Here is a 19,486-nt window from a genome sequence, read left to right as displayed (position 1 = left end):
GTTTTCTAACTAACTCTATTCACTTATTAAAGTCTCCAAAGGGGAGATGAAGGTTAATTAAAACTGGGTTGTGCAAAGCATGAGAAAATAAAACACAAGAAAATGAGAAACAGATTAGATGCATTTGCTGCATCATTCTGCATGATTTTTGTGTTCTATTGTAAGGTTTAGAAGGAGACCCTACGCAAAATGAGAGCTAGATAGATTATATATATATATATATATATATATATATATATATATAATGACTAAAATTAGCCAAACAGTTCCATATAATAACCACTGTGGCATTATGAGAGCTGGAGATTTTAAGTATTGACTAATACTATTATTTAAGCAAAGAAAAAACATTCCAATCTCACTCCAACACTTGCCCTAATGCACAAATTTTATTATTATTCAGTATATGGAATCCTGGGTTTTATTATTCCTACACAGCCAAAATGGACTATAAAGGAGAGGAATCAGAATAAAGAAAATGTTTTGAACAAAGAGACACTCACGTCCTGGGTCACACCTCCTTTCTCCACATACAAATCCTCTGCCAGCTGGGAAACCTCTCAACAGGAGCAAGCACACATTACTGGAGCAGCTCATGAACAGTCAGTTTGACTCATCATAAGCATGCAGGAAACCCTAAATGTACTTCTGCTGGACCAAGAACTTTGCCTGTGTGTTCACCATGGTAAGAACAAAATGAACTTAATCTGTACAAACTATCTCTGTGTTTACATCTGTGTGGCTCTCTTTCTACTCTGATGAAGAGTTCATACCTACCAGGCTGCAGTAATCAACTATAGCTTAGGAAAGATATCTCAGCAACACAGAGTTCTGTAGAAGAATGATAAACCTACTGAGATTCTAATTTCTAAGCATGATAATGATACTGAAAAAATAATGAACCCTCATTTTACTTGCAGCTAAAATTTGAATTTCATTTTTATATCATTAGCCAATTTTCTCTAAGCTGGAGAGTATCATTTATATAAGAACTATACTTGCTATAATTAGTCCTTCTTTTTCAAAATTATTCATCTTCTCATTCACAGTATGCATTTCAAATTCTAGAGGGGAGTTGATGCTACAGTATTAAGATTGAAGGAAGGTGAGAAATATATGTTGATAAACAGTATATTTTTCTTTTAGATCAGGAAGAATGGGGGCTCTATCATCTTGCTTTCCAAGGCAGATATTTGGTTTGCTGTTGGAGACATAATAACCAGTTCTTTCTAGTTTTTGTAAGACAGGTAATCAAAAGTAAGGTTCTACATCTTTCATTGTGATATCCTATCCAGATATGGGTGACCAAGATATAATTACTAATCTGTACTCATAAGACTTTATTTCACACATCCTGAGGCTACTTCCTCCTCCATTAGTAATGTCAGAATAATATTCTAATAGTCTTCATAACAACTTGATACTTTACAAGCTTCCATATGTGATTCAGTTGAAAAATGAAAATATTATTAATAAAGTTACCTGTAAGAATCCCTGTTACTGATGGTATCATGACCAGAATCTTCTTGTTCATCACCTGTTACACTGAAACAGACTTTCTTCCCATTCCTTTCACCCTTTTCATTATCACTGTCTGCTGGTATTAAAGGCTCAGGTGTTTTACGTTCTGATTTGGGAGAATATGTTATTGAAGAAAGAAGGCTGTGAAACACACAAAAATAAAGGCAAATTCATGTTTTTCAAAAGTGAGCTAGCAACAGGTTAACATTTCGCATCACCATCCTCCAATTATCATTCCATAATATGTGAAGGGAATATCTTAATTCAGTCAAAACGTATTTGAAACAAGAGAAGGAAGCAACACATTCTGTGTTCAGAAAGTCTAACAGTGAAACCCACCAACCTTAAAAAAAACTTAATCAGGTATGAAAGCAGTGATCCCAGCTGGAGAAGAAATACAGCACATTCTTGGACACTTGGGGTCAAACTGCATGTTAACAGAACTATTTTTAAATATGAATCCTGCACTTAGCAAAAATCAAAAAAACAAATGAAAGTAACTGTATGTCTGTGAAAAACATGTATTTTCCCGATTATTACAGTACAAGACATGCCAGTGTGCACCACAAACTATTCTACTAGGGCATTTCAATGATCTTTATTAACATCTCTGTGTACTTCGTGACATTCAAAGTGTTTGAGCCATAACCACTAGTAAAACTGATGATTAATAGACAAGCGTCTGTGACGAGCACAAAAGTGACATCCAGCCAAGAAGAGAGAACAGTGAAGATTGCTACTTTTAGAACATGCAGAAATAATGGCAGTGAAAAATCATATTCTTGGATGATTAATTCATACTGAGATACTCTAATTTACTTTCAAGATCAGAAGAGCAATAATGGGCAATTGTCCTTTAATTCCTATTGCTCCAACACTCCATTAAAATCACACTTTCAAATTAATATTTTGATTTCAAAAAGCAGCATTTTTCTTCCAAAAATTACTTGCTAACTACCTGAAATCAGAGGACACTGAACTAAACGTTTTTTCCCCTTGAATTACTTAGAAATATTAGCAGAGTTTTGTTGAAGGAGCTGTCAGAATTGTCAACTGGCAAACTTTCTACCAAATACATGGTAGGATTCAAAAATAGGTTAGACCTTCTTACATTAAATACTTCCTACTGATGGGAATAGAAAGATTTTATCCCACCTATAGTTAGAGATACTGATCTGAACTGCAACTATAATACAGAAAAATAATACTAAAGGCATAATTTCACTAGAATTTAAACTCACCCCTCCACTAGACTGATATCTTTTGGGCTACATTATGCCTTAACAGTTCATATCAGTGGGAAATCACAACTTAGTTCTTTCCAGTCACTGGCAAGTATAATTTCATGAGTACAGGAAGAGAGATGGGACCCATATTTTACATCAGTGTTCAGTGTCGATCTCCCACTAGAGCATACGTGTTTTTGAACTTGTCCTAAAATAAATGTGTTATGGAAGCAGGAACCCTAGGAAATCAGTTCTTCATACCTGTAAAACATATTTTCTTAGTAAGAAATATTGAAGGGGTTCAAAAAAAAAAGATTAGACAAATTCATGGTAGATCACTCTAACAATGTTCTTAAACCAAAAGGTCCATTCCAAAAAGACCATCTAGTTCTGTCTGCTGAAAGATGAGATAAGGACAAAGATAAATCTATGCTTTTGCTTGTTCTTGTGTTCCCACTCTCATCCACTTAAAAATAAAAGTTCATTCTAGTAACTTCTTGGGGATTTTGTTGTTGCAAGAAAATAATCGAGATTAAGAAACAAGTATAATGAACTGCAATTTCAGCTCCTGAAAATATCTTCCCCTGAGTAATTATTTGTCAAGACACAGACAGACTATTATATCCCATTCTTTTATGTGACTGTTTAGTCACTGCTGCCAAGAGCTCAGCAAAAGACTGATTAAGGTAGCTGGATCTTTTCCTAAGGGGGCTTTTCCATTTCTCTCGGCAGGCAGGCTCTTTTTCGGAGGAAATTTTTTTTGCTGAACTACCATGAGCAAAAGATGGAACTTTGGGTTGCCAAATTCTGGAGAAAGTAGTTACTGAAGTCACTGATGTGCTCTTAAAAACTCAGTGCAGGGAGTTTAAAATAAAAACCTGGATACATCCTCTCCCCGATGATCATGCTTTATTATACTTTTGTTTTTCTTCTTAAACACTACACATGCACAATACATTTTTGCCAGAGATAGGCCTACTCCAAACAAAATCACCTTAGATATCTAGCTCTCAAAGGAGAAACACATGCATGAATAGTAACTAACAGCTAGAGAGTCTCTATGAAGAATATTTCAATGAAACAGAGAAATTTAAATCTTTAAAAAAAAAATTCCATCCTCACCAGTGGAATTACTCCTATGTGCAACCCAGGTCAACACAACCCTGACAAACAAAACCTGCGATGGTTAGTCAAAGAATTTTAAATGGCAGTAACAAAAATCCTTCTCTGCCTTTTCCTCACTCCACAGAGGCTTGAAAAATGTTCAAGCCTCTTGCATGCTCCCAAAAGTCATCTTTCCAAAAAAGAGCTGGGCTGGTGGGAGAGCACTGAGTGCATGAGAACCAAGAACCCAGCAGGGTCACCATATAGAAATCAACTTGAAAAAGAAGTTATTTCTGTGTAACACCTAGCAGCAACATGGGGTATCTGCAGCATCACTAAAGAACTACTGGGATACCATTAAACTATTTAAATGTGAGCACAGTGGAGCCTGGAGAGGCTGTGGAAAGGGGATACATATTCTGTGTGTATTTCTCTCTCTCTCTCTGTCAGTACTACATCACTTATCCAACCAAAACTCATCAGCCAACCGTACAAAATCTTCTCTTAGATGTTCTCTTGCCATAATCCATAGGCTCTCACAGACCTGCTCTTCAGATGAAACACTCATTTTTCAATTCACTAATAGACAGCAGAGGTTGAGAGATAACACTGCCCCAAGATTTTGTGAGCTGAAACACAGACCAGTACAGAGCAGAGACCTCTAGTAACATGCATGAGCAAGCTCTCCAACCGTAAGTATAAAGGGTACCAAAGAGTCATTCATTGTCCAATTTTTCTGTCACACAATATCAACATAAATTAAAAATTGTGATAGATACCATGTTCTTATTATCCATCTTGAGAATATTAAAATAATGAGGATTGCTTAGGATAATAATCAATTCAATAAAAAATACATAAATTTTATTGTTACTATGCCACAACAGAAAAAATAAATTCTACTGTCTTTATAAAAAGAATAATATCAAGCATTCCCTCCCAGCTGTTTAAGTATGAAAATTTCTAATTAAAGCATGGCTGTTGGATTATCTATCATGTCACTCTATCTTTTGCTTCTTCAGTCCTAAATCTCAAGAGTTAATAAGCATCTGTAACTATGTTCTAATGCACCTCTGAACTGCTCACTCTTCCTTGTTCAGCACTTTTAAGTAGGTCTCTTGGCTATCCTATTTCCTCTTTAGAACTGCTTTCCTCTACAGTAATTACTCACTGGCAGTCCACTCAATGTCCATGAGGAATAAAGCATGATAAGTCAAAGTCTCAGCCTTCCAATCAGCTGAAGGTAAAATTTGCTAAATACATCTGTGTACCTTATACAAGATCAGCTACAAGGTCAGTGTACATAAAAATTAGCAATGAAAAAAGTGAATCTTTGTGTTTGTACACAATTTTTCTTTGAGGGTGTGTATTTATATATACATTTATACAAAAGAAAGGCTCAGAATTTCCTGTGCTTTTGCATCACAAGCTCAAGGGAGTAGAAAGGAAAGGTGTGGCATACTGGCAACTGGAACTTCCTGAAGTATTGACTAAAATTCCATATATAATATTCTGACTTCCATGAGGAAGAGAGACAACACAGGCTTTACTGATAGTTATTTCTAAGTGCACCCAAGCACTGAAATTACCATGAATTTAATTAATTTCCTTCACCTTCAGCATGATAATTAGCAGAACTATGTAAAGGCACAGAAAACAACATTATCTTAAAAATACTGAGTCAACTCTTGCTTTAATTCCCACTGCAGTATGTGATACATTACAATTACTTATAATAATTACAATTATTTACAAAACTATTACGACCACTATGAAAACAGTAAAAAAAAAAAATAAAGAAATCCCACCTTAAGTACCCATGAAAGGACAAATCACCCTACAGTCTTCAAGATAACATGAGAAACAGTGACACACCACTTATCTAGACTGGAGATCATGACAGATTGTCTTCTAAACTCAAAAAATTTTGCTGGTTTCGTTTTCAAAATTAATTTCTGACATTTGGCATTACATATGGGATCTTTAAAAACTTAAGTACTTCTTATCCTTCTTCATCCTTATCCCAAGTAAATATCCCAGGAGTCAACTCACTTACTTTGCAAAAGAAAAAGCAAGTTATAAATCCTTGTCCTGAATTAGGACTAACTCTGATGAGACTCTTAGTCTCCCACATTCAAGACAAATATCCTAACCACTCAAGGGTGGCTCTCCCTAAATCCATTGCTCTTCCTGAAGGTCAATTTGGTTTTGAAAAATTTCTAACAAATTAATGCTCTCCCTGTAGATGAGTAGTGTCTTACCCAAAAATTCATCTGTGGGACTGTTCAGCAATACCTGAAGAGTCAATAAAGGCCATTTTTGTACCTCTGCCCTTTGTTTCCATTCTTAGTGAAATTGTAGGTGACATTGTGTGCTTCATCTTTTCCTCACTTCAAATTAATTAACTTTGCCACATTCTAAAGAAAATCTACAAACTGGGAAAAGCCTCCAAACTGTGGGGAAAAAAGCCAGGCATGCTGTGAAAAAGCTGAAAATACAGCACTACCTGCACTTAAATTCTTTACTTTGGTTCTGTCTTAAGTCAGCATTGATTCCTGTGCTACACAAAAGCATTACCCAGATTTATCATAATCTTCTAAGGAAAAATTAAAGGCAAGTCCAGATGGTAACATTTACTTACTCATCTATTTGGCAGACACATGTTTCCACCTCTTTCAGAGCAGCTTGTAATTTGAACAGCAACTTTTGATAGACATCCTGTGTTTCTAAATCTTCTTCTTTTAAGAGGTACCTCAGACCATGGCCCTCTTGCTGGCCAAGAGACTGTCCTGAAGGGGCAGCCATAGTAGTAATGGTATGTTGGACATAAATCATGGGATTCAGTTTACCTGAAAATAATCCAAAGGGCTTTCATCATTAACTTTTCTTCAACATACATTTTGAAGTTAGTAAAATACTTAACAGACACAGAAATATTTTTCTGTTTAAAATTTATGTACTTATTTAATTTTGCAGCTTATTTGCATTTCAAAGTCAAGATACTTAGGAAAATAGTTATTGTGAAATTATGACTACCTGTTATTATGCTGTAAAATAAAACTAAAAATCAAAAGAAGGTTTATATCAGAAAGACTTGTCCTCAATTTTAATATTTGGGCTGTAAGTCTAAACTGATTACCTTTAGACTCTATATTGGAAGACTCTATATTGGAGGCAATGGAAGTAGCTCTTTCAAGCTCAATTAACTTACCTTGATCAGTGTTTTTATTTTCCTTCTCATGGGAAGAATGTTTTCTGCTGTCTAACTGTACACCAAAGGCACTACCAAGGGAAGTTGAGGTCTTAGGGTAAGACACTTCCATCACATTGATATGGCAATTGGTTGGACAGAAATCACTGCTGTGAAGTGGTGAAATCTTTGACTTAGCTTGTTTGAAGGTGGGCCAAGCTCTGTTTTTTAATACTCTTGAAAACTAGAAGAAAGAAAGAAAACCAAATTTTGATTATCAGCTCTTCTTGTGTCCACATGTAGCTAACAATTCTTGTCTACCTAACTAGAAAATAAAAGCTTAAAATATTTCAGTCATCCTTGACTTAAGGTGTCTTGACTCCGTAATTTCCATCTTTCTCTAAAAGCGAAAGAAAAATATTTTTCATTTTATATTTTTAAGAGGTTGTTTTTTGAAGTACCTTTTGAAATACCTTTGTAACAGAGAGATAGAATTTATTTTCCATGGAACATAATAAATGTTCTGGGGAGCAAGCCTGAAACTGCTGTACTGCCCATGACATTTATAAAAACCTGCTGACATTTTCAAGCCCGTATTTTCCAAAAATCCATGAAATTTTTGTCTGAAGCTACAATAAAGACAAAATCAGGAAGTATGAATTCTGGATTTCTGATTCGGGAAGGAGGAAGTCCTCTTTAATTATATCTTGTCCTCCTGCCTTAGGAGAAACATTGCCAGGGGTCGGAGGGAGATGATCCTGTTCTTCTCCTCAGCACCAGTGAGGCCTCCCCTCGAGTCCTGGGTCCAAGTCTGGGCTTCACAGAAATAGACATGGGCATATTGGAGAGAGCCCAGTGGAGGCGTATCAGAAAGCAGGCAACCCTGACAAAGGGGGGAAATGACGAGGAGGACTCCATTGATATCACAAGGTTAATTAATTACTTTATTATATTATTCTATACTATGTTACACTATATTACACTGAATCTGCCCAAGCACCCAACTCAACTCAACTGCCCAGAATCTCCTGACTGTCAGCTGACAGTCCCGACACAAACGTGGATTCAATTGGTCAGTGAATCAGAGCACTCACACCAGAATCCAATTACCAATTCCCTTCAGGTAAACAATCTTCCACCAATGCATTCCACTTGTTCCAAAACACAGGAGTAGTAAATGAGATAAGAATTGTTTTTTCTTTCTCTGAGGTTCAGAGAATGTGAATCCCAGAAAATCCTTGGGAAGTTGTGCCTTGCTTTTCTCTGTGAAGAGAAATGCGGCCACAGAGGTGAGCCCTCAGAGATGATTCAGGGACTGGAGCATCTCTCCTGCAAGGAAAGGCTGAGAGAGCTGGGACCCTCCAGCCTGGAGAACAGAAGGCTCAGGGGGAAACACATCAATGTATATGAATACCTGAAGGAATGGTGCAAAGAGGACAAAGCCAGGCTCTTTCAAGTGCTGACCAGTGCCAGGACCAGAGGCAATGGGCCCAAACTTAAAAGACAGGAGTTTCCTCTGAATGTCAGGAAACACTTCTGCACTGTGAGGATGATTGAGCACTGGCACAAGTTGCTCAGAGAGGTTCAGCAAAGAGAAGTCAGATCTCCCTCCTCAAAGATGGTCCTGGGCAACCATCTCTAGGTGGCCCTGCTTAAGCAGGGTTGGCTGGACAAGACCTGCAGAGGTACATTCCAACCTCAACCATTTTTCCATTTTGAGTGACATTAGGAAGCTGACGAGCACGAGTACATAAACACTGCAAAAACCCCATTTTTCAGACTTTCCTAGCCCAGCACCTCTTCTCCCCCTATGTATCAGCTCAGCAATGAGGAATGCTTTTTTATGGTCTAATTCTAATACAGTGCTTAGTCACATCTCCTTGACTCTAACATCTTAAATTTTGTGCAGTGTCTTCAATAGGTTTAGAGTTATTTGACCTTTAAGATGAGAAGATGCCAACCCAAAATGGTGAGGACAGAACTGGACACACAGCAGCTACACCTATGTCAAAATCAAGTAATCTGATCAAGCTCTTCAATTGGAAAAGAGATTTGTCAGTCACAAGTAGGACTTTTGTCAATATGTGTCATTTTCAGTGCAGTTTGTTGTCACAGAAGACTTTTTTCTGGAAAGATGTAATCATTATTTTAATCACAGTATCTCTCCAGTCAAAATATTACACAGACCTCCTTCAGCTATGAACCACAGATCATGCATAAGAATATTTTCAAAGTTAACTTGCACAAAGTTTCTTCACTAATAAATGTCAGTAAAAATTTGAATCAGTCAACTTTTACTAACGCTTCATTTGAATTAAGACATACCCCTTCTGCAAAGAAAGATGTTTCTGTACTGGGACTTAAATTTCAGTTTATTTTGGTGTCATATTACTTCAGCGTGACGTACACTTGTTGGGCTAATTACATTTAAATCTTTAGATCACAACAAGATCTGGAGGGTTACAAGAAATCCAATTATGGAGTTGTTCAAAGGCTGAAGAATGCACAAATTGTTAAGAAGGCGACTAAGGACATTCAATGATGAAAATGTTTCTGCAAGCAGTACATATTTCACGTCTCAATCTCCCACACATCCTGCTCCAGAGAGACCAAATACTGGCTATGATTTAATCAGGTCATAAGTCAGGACCAAAATTCTTCTCATATATGTGTTGAGAAACATCTGGGACTCATGGCACTGGAATCGAGGTCTATTAGGAGCAAAATGTTCTGATAATAATAATAGTAGGAACTGCAGAAATCCACAAGATTTTTATTTATAGAATTAGAACTTTCACAGTAAAACCAGGAGCCAAGCTGGGCTCAGGCACTCCGAAAGTCTCCTGTAACTATGGTTACCTTTACCTTGCCAAGAAAATGACACATCTATTCCTGAAATCCACTGCATTACTAATTGTCATTAAAAGCTATAACTGTGAAACTACTGATTTTTGAGCAGATGAGATCTAAAGTGCAGTCTGTATCAGGGAAATCTGCTTCTAGACAGTGTAAGAACTACGAAAACTTCCCTGAGGCTGTTTGTTTCACATCCAGCAAACACAACAAAATTTGATTTACTGTCTTAGTCTCCTCTATAGAGACTATATATCACAGTCAAAGTTTTCAGCTACAGAAAACATATAAATCACTTGCATGTTACTTGAACTGTAACAGTTAATATGAAAACTAATTTTTATTTTTTAAATGATATTTTGAATTTTAACCAAATTGGAAACATGAAGGTTTGTAATTCAGGCAAACAATGGAGAGGTCAGATTTTTGCTAACAGTATCAGGATTCTTCTGAGGTCTCCATTGACACAACTCAGTTTATTCCATTTCTTTTTAGAGAGCACCTGCAGAAGTCTGACAAGCTGCTTTTTTGCCTTCGTCCTACTGACTGCTGAGCTACAGGTATTCCTAACACTTGTCATTATTTTCCTTTGAAAACAGAAAAATCATTATTTAGTCTTTTAAATGCAGCTTCTACAAACATGTGAAGCTTCTGTATTCACTTTCCTTTTCCTTTGTTTTTTTTTTTCCTCTTTTCAAATTTTTATGTATAAACTCTCAGAACAGACCAGTTTCTAAACATCACAACTCAGAACCCCAGATGAGGTAAGACAGGGCAGACCCACTTTTTTGCAGCCATTTCGAGCCTACTTCAAAGTAATTCACCTCCCCACAAATAGGTTCCATGAGAGAGGAACTAGGGGTCTTGCTGAGAAAACGAGTTTGCATTAACAAAATGGCAAATGGTTGATTCATTTACATCCTGCTTGTCAAACAACTACAGAGAAATGCACTGACAGCAATTAGAGGTCATAGTCTGGGCTATTTATTCATTTACATATCATTAATTAAGACCTCAAGCATATGAAAACAAGCGCCCTCACCATTTTTCCATGCTATTATGTTTTATTAAACCAAGTGAAGCTAATAAATTACAGAGATGCTACTATTAACAGATAAGCTAGGGTCTAAAAGTTGAATAAAAGGGTTAAAATTTGGTATTTGAGTTGCACTAGAAAGAAAAAAACCCAATTCTGTTGTTATTGCTACATTTTTGGTTAACATCTGCAAATTCACTAGAGTATTGGTTTAAGGCATTTACAAGAACGACGGCCCTTTTACGGAAATATGCAGTTGATTGTCTCTACACTGAACACAGCAAACAAGAAAGAACACAAACTACCCAAAGTCTAACAAAGGGATAAGAAAGAGAATGGCTTGAAAACAATTGATGCAATCACTCAGTTAAGGCATTCATGCTTCAAAATAGCTAAACTTTCAGCCACATTTTTGTCACTGCCATAGGGACTCTGAAGAGTTATTCAAACTTTATCACATTCCCCTGTTTCTTCCTTAAAAGACAAATATAATCAAGCTTAGGACATGAAGGGCATACCTTTTTATAGCTAGAGATTCTTCTGTAGATATGCTCAATTTTCTCACTGCAAATGACACTGAATTTACTTTGAAGTTCAGTGGGGATCACATCATTTAAGGAATTGAGGCTGTTGCAATTCTGCACAAAATGTTCATCGCTTCTTGCCAGTGCTTCGAGAATCTAAGATAATAAAAACAAGAAAAGTATGTTATGAAATTAAGTTGACTAAAATTTCCCCTTACCAATAATCTCTTATAACTAAAGCTGAAAATCCTGATAACATTACAGAAAATGGTGCACAACAACAATGAATGAAGCTTGGGATGCAAAGAGGCTTTCTTAAATCTATTCTCTGCTAAGTTATACCTATAAGTATTTTTGCTTGGCTTCTCATGACATTGTCTGATAATGGATTTACTACTAATTTGCTACTAATGTAGCCACTATGGCTCCTCTGAAATACATTATCTGCTGTATTTACTTGATCAGCACATATGATGCAGAGCTGCTGAATTAATTCATTCATTACTTCGAGAAAACCTTCGGTTTGGCAGAATACTAACACATTGAAAAAGCATAAAAGAAAACTGAGTGCTATCCTCTTGTATATTCTGCATAAAAAGGCTAGGAAATAGGGCACAGTATAAGCTGTACTGACCAGCAAAGACTGAAGCCTTGCTATAATGGTGAGAGAAAACTAATTATAAGGCATGTAGAAGAGATGAGGGTAGTATATAGCCTTTATAGATATTTGAGTAGGTCTTGGACTTTCTTTCAAGTCTTATCCGATAAATAAGAAATAAGGGAGAGGGGCAGGAGGAACGGAAGACTTTGAAAATCTTGTAACTTTTTTTTTTTTTAATTTAAAGGCTCAATTTATAATGACAACATAGCTCTTTTTGCCTCCTGAGCACACAATCATCCTCCAAAACATCAGAGAGCTAAAGATGACCAATTATAAGGTACCAAATGAAAGGCATATAATCATAGGAGTAAAAAAGTCCACAAGTTTCTCCACTGGTATTAAACACAGTAAGCATTAACATACAAAAAATGCTTCATACCTTTGCAGTCAAACTGAAAAATCCCTTTGGTTCAATCATTTTTTCCAAGACATGGCACTTTATTCCAGCTGTGCTGTCATACTCATAAACCACTCCATACTCCAGATGAACATTGTCAACAGTCAGACTCACATGATCTTTTTTCCCATCAATTATTGCCATGGTGTTAAATTTGTCAATTACCTCTAGAATAAATAAAGTAACACAAATCAGTTGACAAGTCCTGGCCATTAACTATAAAGGACATAGGCAAACATTCTAGAAAGAGGTACGTTCTGATCATTCTTTTTAAACACATTCATTAAAGAACCTGGCTGAACAATATAAAAATCAGAACACCAGTAGATTTGTAGATGATAAGATACTGGACTGCAAAACAGGCAGTACTCTTTCATTTACAAACAGTTATTGAAGGGGGATAATTCCATTTCATTTATAATGCTGAGACATTAAGAAGGACCCAAAAAAGGGAGCACTGTGAATTTCTAAATAAAGTAGAAGAATATCACTATGAAAACTGTCAACATTCAGAAATGAAACCACAATAACTGCATTTATGAATGCACAGTATTAACTGTCTCTTTAATTACAAGTTGCAGATGAATGCAGTTTCATCTAAACATTAATTGCCTGAAAATAATCTGAAGGACAGTTGTGTGTTTATTTCCTATGCAGTAATGACTAATGTATCTAGTTTGCCATAAATGATTACTAGTGGTGATAATAAATCAGGTAATGCCTAGGTTTATGTTTCTTACAAATGAAATGGAACAGATTTTCCCCAAAGTATTCATGGAACTATTTTCTCTAAATGGGAAAGATACTGGTTTTCAAACAATAGCACTCTAAATTTATATGTTTAGAAAATATAAGAAAACACATTCTTATGTAAATCACATCTTATGATCTGCTCAAAATTTCCTCTCTGCAAACAAACCCACTGCTTACATGTTCCTTATATTATAACAGCATTCTCAGCAATAAGATCAAACATGCATCACATACCTTCCACTTTACAGTCAAAGGCATCGCCTCCATCATCTCCAGAGGGTTTGGTGTTTGCCTTCTGAAGATCTTCCTGTGCACTTTCAATGCTGTTGTAAACCCACTGTATAGAATCTTGCTAGAAAAACAACAAACAACAAACAGGTAGAAAAAGCTCTGCAAGTGCAACTGATAGCAACTATTTCACTATTTTTAAGGCATAAATTTAAAAATAATCCAGAGAATTTTGGCAAGTTATTTTTTATTATAGCATATATTGTCATGAGACAGTATGAAGTCTGTGACAGCATGACATCCATCATTTTTATTTTTCTGCTAAAAATAATTTAAGATATTTCAAATGAAATTGCAGATTGAAAAATATTTTTTCCAAGAAATCATGGGGAAAAAAACAATTTTTATATTTCCGCTAAAAATAGTTTAAGATATTTCAAATCAAATTGCAGATTGAAAAATATTTTTCTCCAAGAAATCATGGGGAAAAAAACAATTTTTACTTTGCCAAATCCGCTGTGCATCCACAAATCTGATAGCAAAAGTTATGGAATATCAACCAAAGACAGAGAATGTCCAGTTAATCCATCACCATTTGTCACTGGCACAAAGAACCTATACTACAGCCTTCACTAATTATATTTCCTTGACTACAAATATTTTACTAGTGTAGTAATAAATGGTTTTTATGTTTTCCCACAGATTAGCACCCCCCTGCCGCCCCGCAAAAGAATCACAGGCTCCAAAAGTCCACCATCTCCTGTGGCTGAATGACATATGAGCACAGCATTGGTGGCTTACATGTGTCATACAACCTTTGAAGAAGCCACGTGTATTTCTTACATCTTCTACCCAATGTGCAACTCAGCCACATGTCCATCATACCCTTGTGAAAGGTTCTATCAAGCATGGCATCCCCAGATTACTCTTTGTCCCTTACACTTCACAACAAGCTTAACAGTTAGTTAACCACTCCTTCTGCAACAGCTACAGCAGAATAAATTATATGATTGTGACAAATCTGAATTCAAAAAGAAGTTCAAGGAAGAATTCAAAGTCAAGCAAGGACAGCAAACATTTAGGCTGAATGTTAAAATATTCAGGCAAAGTGCCAAATATATCCAGTTATCCTTTGCTAAAATATAACAATCAGCTTCTGTCTTTATCCCATTGGTATGGCGTGTCTAAGTTTCCTCGATTCATCTATGCCTTGCTTTTCACTCAACGGCATGAAATATTTGAATAAGAAAGCTTAACTTCCAGAACTGTGTTGATTGTTGGGAGACACCTGTGCAGAAGCTGATCAACAGGAATGCTTTGAAATCCACACTTGTTCTCAGGTTCACCTCAAAGCTTGGTGCTTAGTTATGGATTCTTACAGGCTTGCTTGGCAGCTTGAGACTGCCATGCCAATCTCTAATAGGAAATACTCACTGCTCAACCTGGAAGTCCCCTTTCCAAAAGTTAACAACCAATCTAATGCAATATGACTTGGAGCAATGTTCTTCAAAATCATTACAGGAGAACCAGAACCAACTAAGCATAAATCTGCCACATCATGATTAGTATCACTGCAAAGAAATCGTAATTCCAAGAAGTAAAATCTGGTCTCAATTTTCTTTATTCAGACAAGACAGTAGATAAATACTGTCCAACAGAAATTATGCAGTTATTGACCGAAGGAATCTGAAATGAAGCTTCATGCTCCAGGCGATTAGTAAGACTTTTTTACCCTGAGAAGTAAAAAATGTAAGCAACAGAAAAAGGCTCCCTTTCAATTACTCAGTTGGGAACCACAGGAGAGACTGCAAAAGTCTGGGTAATTAAATGATAGGCTGTGTGCACTGTACTTACAAAATAGGAGAAATCCATAATAATTTTCCAAATAATAATAAAAATACCCCACCAAATTTATGAATAGGAAATTAAATTTTAGCTGTCTTTTCACCAGTAGGAATACTACCATATACTTCAGTCTAGACAATTCTCCCATAGTTTTTGATAATACTGCATCCTAAATGAAGTTTTTCTTGCCTGTCTAAGGAACTTCAGTTTTCTGTGATTTGCTGAACAATGATCAGCTACTTTTTAAAACTAAAATAAATACTGTGTATAGGAAAAAAACTTCAAGTTATTATAGAAGTCGATTAAAAAACCCAAAGTAATTTTTTAATGTCAAGGCATTCACACCAGCCAACATTAATCAACTGTCTTTGGATGTCACTAATATCCATAGGAAGTCTCCAGTTATACACAGAGAGAACAAAACTGCTATAATGAACTTAATTTATCTTTTATTCTAGCCAGTTTTGCTACTAGTGAACAGGACATTTTCTCTTTAAAGAGTGCATCTTCCCTTAAAGAATAGGTGAGCTTGATCTCTATATACAATGCAACAATTTCAATTCTGTATTATAATTTAAACACAAACATCCCAAGAACATTTTCATAAAGTTTTTTATATTTTCATAAAGTATTTTTTTCATTTTCATAAAGTATTTATATGACCCAGTTCTAACGATATAATTCTTATCACTCTGCAGTTGGTGTGGGAGAAGGATTCAACTCTTAATTTTAATTGGATTTTTCTCCTCAGTAAACACCGTACTTGAAGAGTTTGTGAAGTTAATTAATAATATTGGTTCACAGTTTATGAAAAACTTGCAGAGAATTGGAAAATTACATTATAGAATCCAGCTTGGTTTAGTTTTCTTCCTAAATTTGTGTCTTGGAAGCCTGAGATTTTCTCCTTAACTAACACAACAAAGATAACAAAATTTGCATGCATTTAAAAAAAAACAGAATTTTGAGTCCTTGAATATATACTTTTCTCAAGACTGAAACACAATAGGAACTCTTTTATGGATGGAATAAATGCAGTCTGCTCTCTGTGTACTGAAGTGTAACAAAATTCTGGAAGAAGATCAGTTTTATGTATTTCATTCTCCTGCTGCTGAGCAGGCAGAAAGCTGTGTGATTCCCTCTCCTTCTAGATGAGAATATACCTCAAAATTCTTTCTGCATAGGACTGCAGAAATGCTTGAAATAGCCCTTTAAAAACACCATACAAAAATGATCTCTGATAATTTATTTCAGTGTAGAAACTAAGCAGATTTTGGACATCACCATTGAGCAATCTCCAGCTTTTATACTTCAACTGGCCTTCCTTCAGTTTTATTCACCACTTCCCTCCTCTCACCCCACCCAAACACAGTAGATATGTGCATAGAGAGTAACACCACACTGTTTACTTTGACCAAAAATAGAAATCTAGAAGAAAATGTGCAAGGGCATCAAATGAGACATACCTGCATTGGCCGCCTGTACTTCCTGCAGGCTGTGACATGAGCAATAACACTTGCATGAGTCTCTTTGCTGACATTAATTCCATTCACTTTGATTATGCACTGGCCAGGGTGGAGACCTGCCGCAGCTGCCACTGTTCCTATTAATAAAAACCCACATAGTTAGCAGACTTCTTTTTCTAAACATCTCCTTTCAAGCTTACAGTCCAAAAAACCTCTTTTTTTAAAAATCAGGACCTGGTCTGACTGATCCTTACATACTTCCCTTGACCACAGAGTACTTCTGTAGACCAGCTGGATGCCAAGAAAATGGGGTTTGCCAGCAGATGTTTCTATAAAAGAGACCAGACAATTTCCTACAGGCTGCTTTATAAAACAACAAACATTGACTAGCAATATGAAAATGTGGAAAATTCACCTCAAAGAAAAGGACTTTAAAAGGATAAAATGGCTCAGCTTGAAAGTCACTAATTACAACTTAGCCTACTTTTACATGACCCAAGCTTATGAGCCTCTTGTTTAATTCAGGCATTTCAATTTTACATATAAAACAGAAGTTTTCTGGCAATACATTATGTTTAAGAGCACACTAGAGTATCATATTAATCATTAAGTGAAACATCTAAATTCCAAAGACATTCCCAAGGATACTGTTCTTCTTTCATCTTCCCTACCAACACAATTATAGCAGAGGGCCTTAGAGCTTTAAAACAAAATCTCAAAGATAATTCAGTAGAATATCTCAAATTATCAGAGGGTAGGATGGGGGACACACACAACATGACACCAAAACAAAACATTCTCTTTAAGCTACATAAAATATTTGGTTCAGTGACTTATTTTCACAATTGAGTAACCACGTTGGGAAAATCCAATGACTGAATAGGCACTACAAAAAGAGCAGTTGTCTCCAGGTCTTTTCAGTGTGATTCAAACTCAGTCCCAAAAGAGCTTGCTGGAGTATGACCTTAGTTCCAGCTACCTGAACATTCGCCTCCAAATGTCTCTTGATACTGCCACAGAGGTGCCAAGGAAGTAAAAATCTACTGCCTAGAGACTGCCAGACTGGGTTGCAGAAGCTAGGGGCTGTGAAAGAAAAGGCTGGACTGAATTTGCGGGCCTGACAAATAGAAAGCTTGTCATGACTTCATGACTTGCCAGTTGAGATATCTGACAAGGAAATAACTTGCAGAATATACATGAGTTTCCCTCATTTTAGGAATTATCACTTTTAGATCACAGCTGCATTTAAAATCTAATATAAAAGAAAGTCATTGGAAATTACACTATTACCAGCTATCGCAGTCTTTCCTCCTGCCAAAAAGACTTCAAAATAAACATATAAATAGATCTTATTTAATATTTCTCTCAAAAAGAAAAAAAAAAAAAAAAAAGCAAACCCAAGTCTCTCTTCAGAAAACCCCAAGGTCCCAATTCAGCAAAGTATTTAAGCACATGCTTAAAATCTTCCAGGTTTAGCAAATCACACAAGCAAGCACTTGCATATTGTTGAGGCTAATGGGAATAAAGTATGTCCTTAATGAATAATGATAGGCAGTTGAATTGAGATCCAGGTGCAGAAATAATTAACACATCAGCTACTAAGTCTGTAGTTTATTAGTCTTTCTTTTGAAAATCAAATTTCTGGCACCACAGCCTAGAAAAATGTCATCAAACTCTGTTCAAATCTGGCTGTTTTGCAGATCAGCTCACTTTTCATGCCTCAGTTACGAAAGCAGGAGGGGGGAAGGAGACACAACTGTCCCACAATAACTGAAAACACAGTTTGCTCTACCTTAAGCAACATGAAGCAGCAAGAAATAATGCTCAACCTCTTCTAGCACAAGTGCACTGCTCAAAAACATTGAGTTAGGATAGCAAGCTTCTGAAGAGCACATCCCAAAACAGTATTTACACAAACCATCTGCAATTACTAAGACAAAGCCACTAACACTCTTGAAAAGATTTGTAAAAAGCACATTTCTTTGTAAAATGTTTTCAGAACACTGCAGAACCACGCAGCCACCTAACAAATTAACACACAGGTTCCCAACATGCAATTGTATTGCATCCTTCAGCTACTCCTTAATCTGCAAAGAATGCACAGCTTTAACTTCACTTTCCTACATTGGTATAACTACATTTAAAAAAATAGTTGGAAGATGTACCTAAGCTTACAGAGTATAAGTACACAAAACAATTATATTTGAGTTTATTTAATATAGTTTGTTACTTTGTGAAAAATAAAAATCTAAGATGGACTACTGAACCTAATTTTGACTTATCTCAACCAAGTCATTTAGATATTAAACTATATAATATATTTACCAGTACCATTGACAGCTCTTATGGCTTACCTCTCCCAACAGCATGGACAACAGACGGGCCAAAACCCCGGATTTGGAATCCAAGTCCATCTGCAGAGTCAGGAATCTTCACTGTCCTGATACATACAAGGATTTAACATGAATGTAGCAAAAGGCAGCATTTTATTATTCAGCAGCAAGTAGGTTTCACGGGTGTAAAACTCGACACTTTTATTCAAATTAGTTTTAAGATTTTGCAGCATTCATATTCCAAATACCATGCACCACCAACATCAGAAATAAGAGCAAGCTGAGACAGCGCAAACAATCTATTTCACACGGAAATTCAATATGCTGATTATAATCAAAACACCGCCATAGC

At 36.1% G+C, this 19,486-nt stretch overlaps 1 protein-coding gene across 1 annotated transcript in view; it reads right to left on the bottom strand.

The window, feature by feature from the left end:
- PREX2 (phosphatidylinositol-3,4,5-trisphosphate dependent Rac exchange factor 2) overlaps nt 1–19,486 on the bottom strand; it is a 171,693-nt gene that overhangs the window by 67,687 nt on the left and 84,520 nt on the right. The window contains exons 20-27 of the mRNA XM_038129126.1: nt 19,156–19,241; nt 16,802–16,938; nt 13,500–13,617; nt 12,495–12,679; nt 11,449–11,610; nt 7,063–7,285; nt 6,493–6,700; nt 1,483–1,662 (exon numbers count right to left, since the gene is read on the bottom strand). Coding sequence (XP_037985054.1) covers nt 1,483–1,662; nt 6,493–6,700; nt 7,063–7,285; nt 11,449–11,610; nt 12,495–12,679; nt 13,500–13,617; nt 16,802–16,938; nt 19,156–19,241 — 1,299 coding nt within the window. The remainder of the gene's footprint in view (nt 1–1,482; nt 1,663–6,492; nt 6,701–7,062; nt 7,286–11,448; nt 11,611–12,494; nt 12,680–13,499; nt 13,618–16,801; nt 16,939–19,155; nt 19,242–19,486) is intronic.

Source organism: Motacilla alba, chromosome 2 (genome assembly GCF_015832195.1).
Source record: "Motacilla alba alba isolate MOTALB_02 chromosome 2, Motacilla_alba_V1.0_pri, whole genome shotgun sequence".
Classification (NCBI taxonomy): Eukaryota; Metazoa; Chordata; class Aves; order Passeriformes; family Motacillidae; genus Motacilla; species Motacilla alba.
Note: the sequence above shows the minus strand (reverse complement) of the source record. Positions and strands in the feature narration are given on the sequence as shown.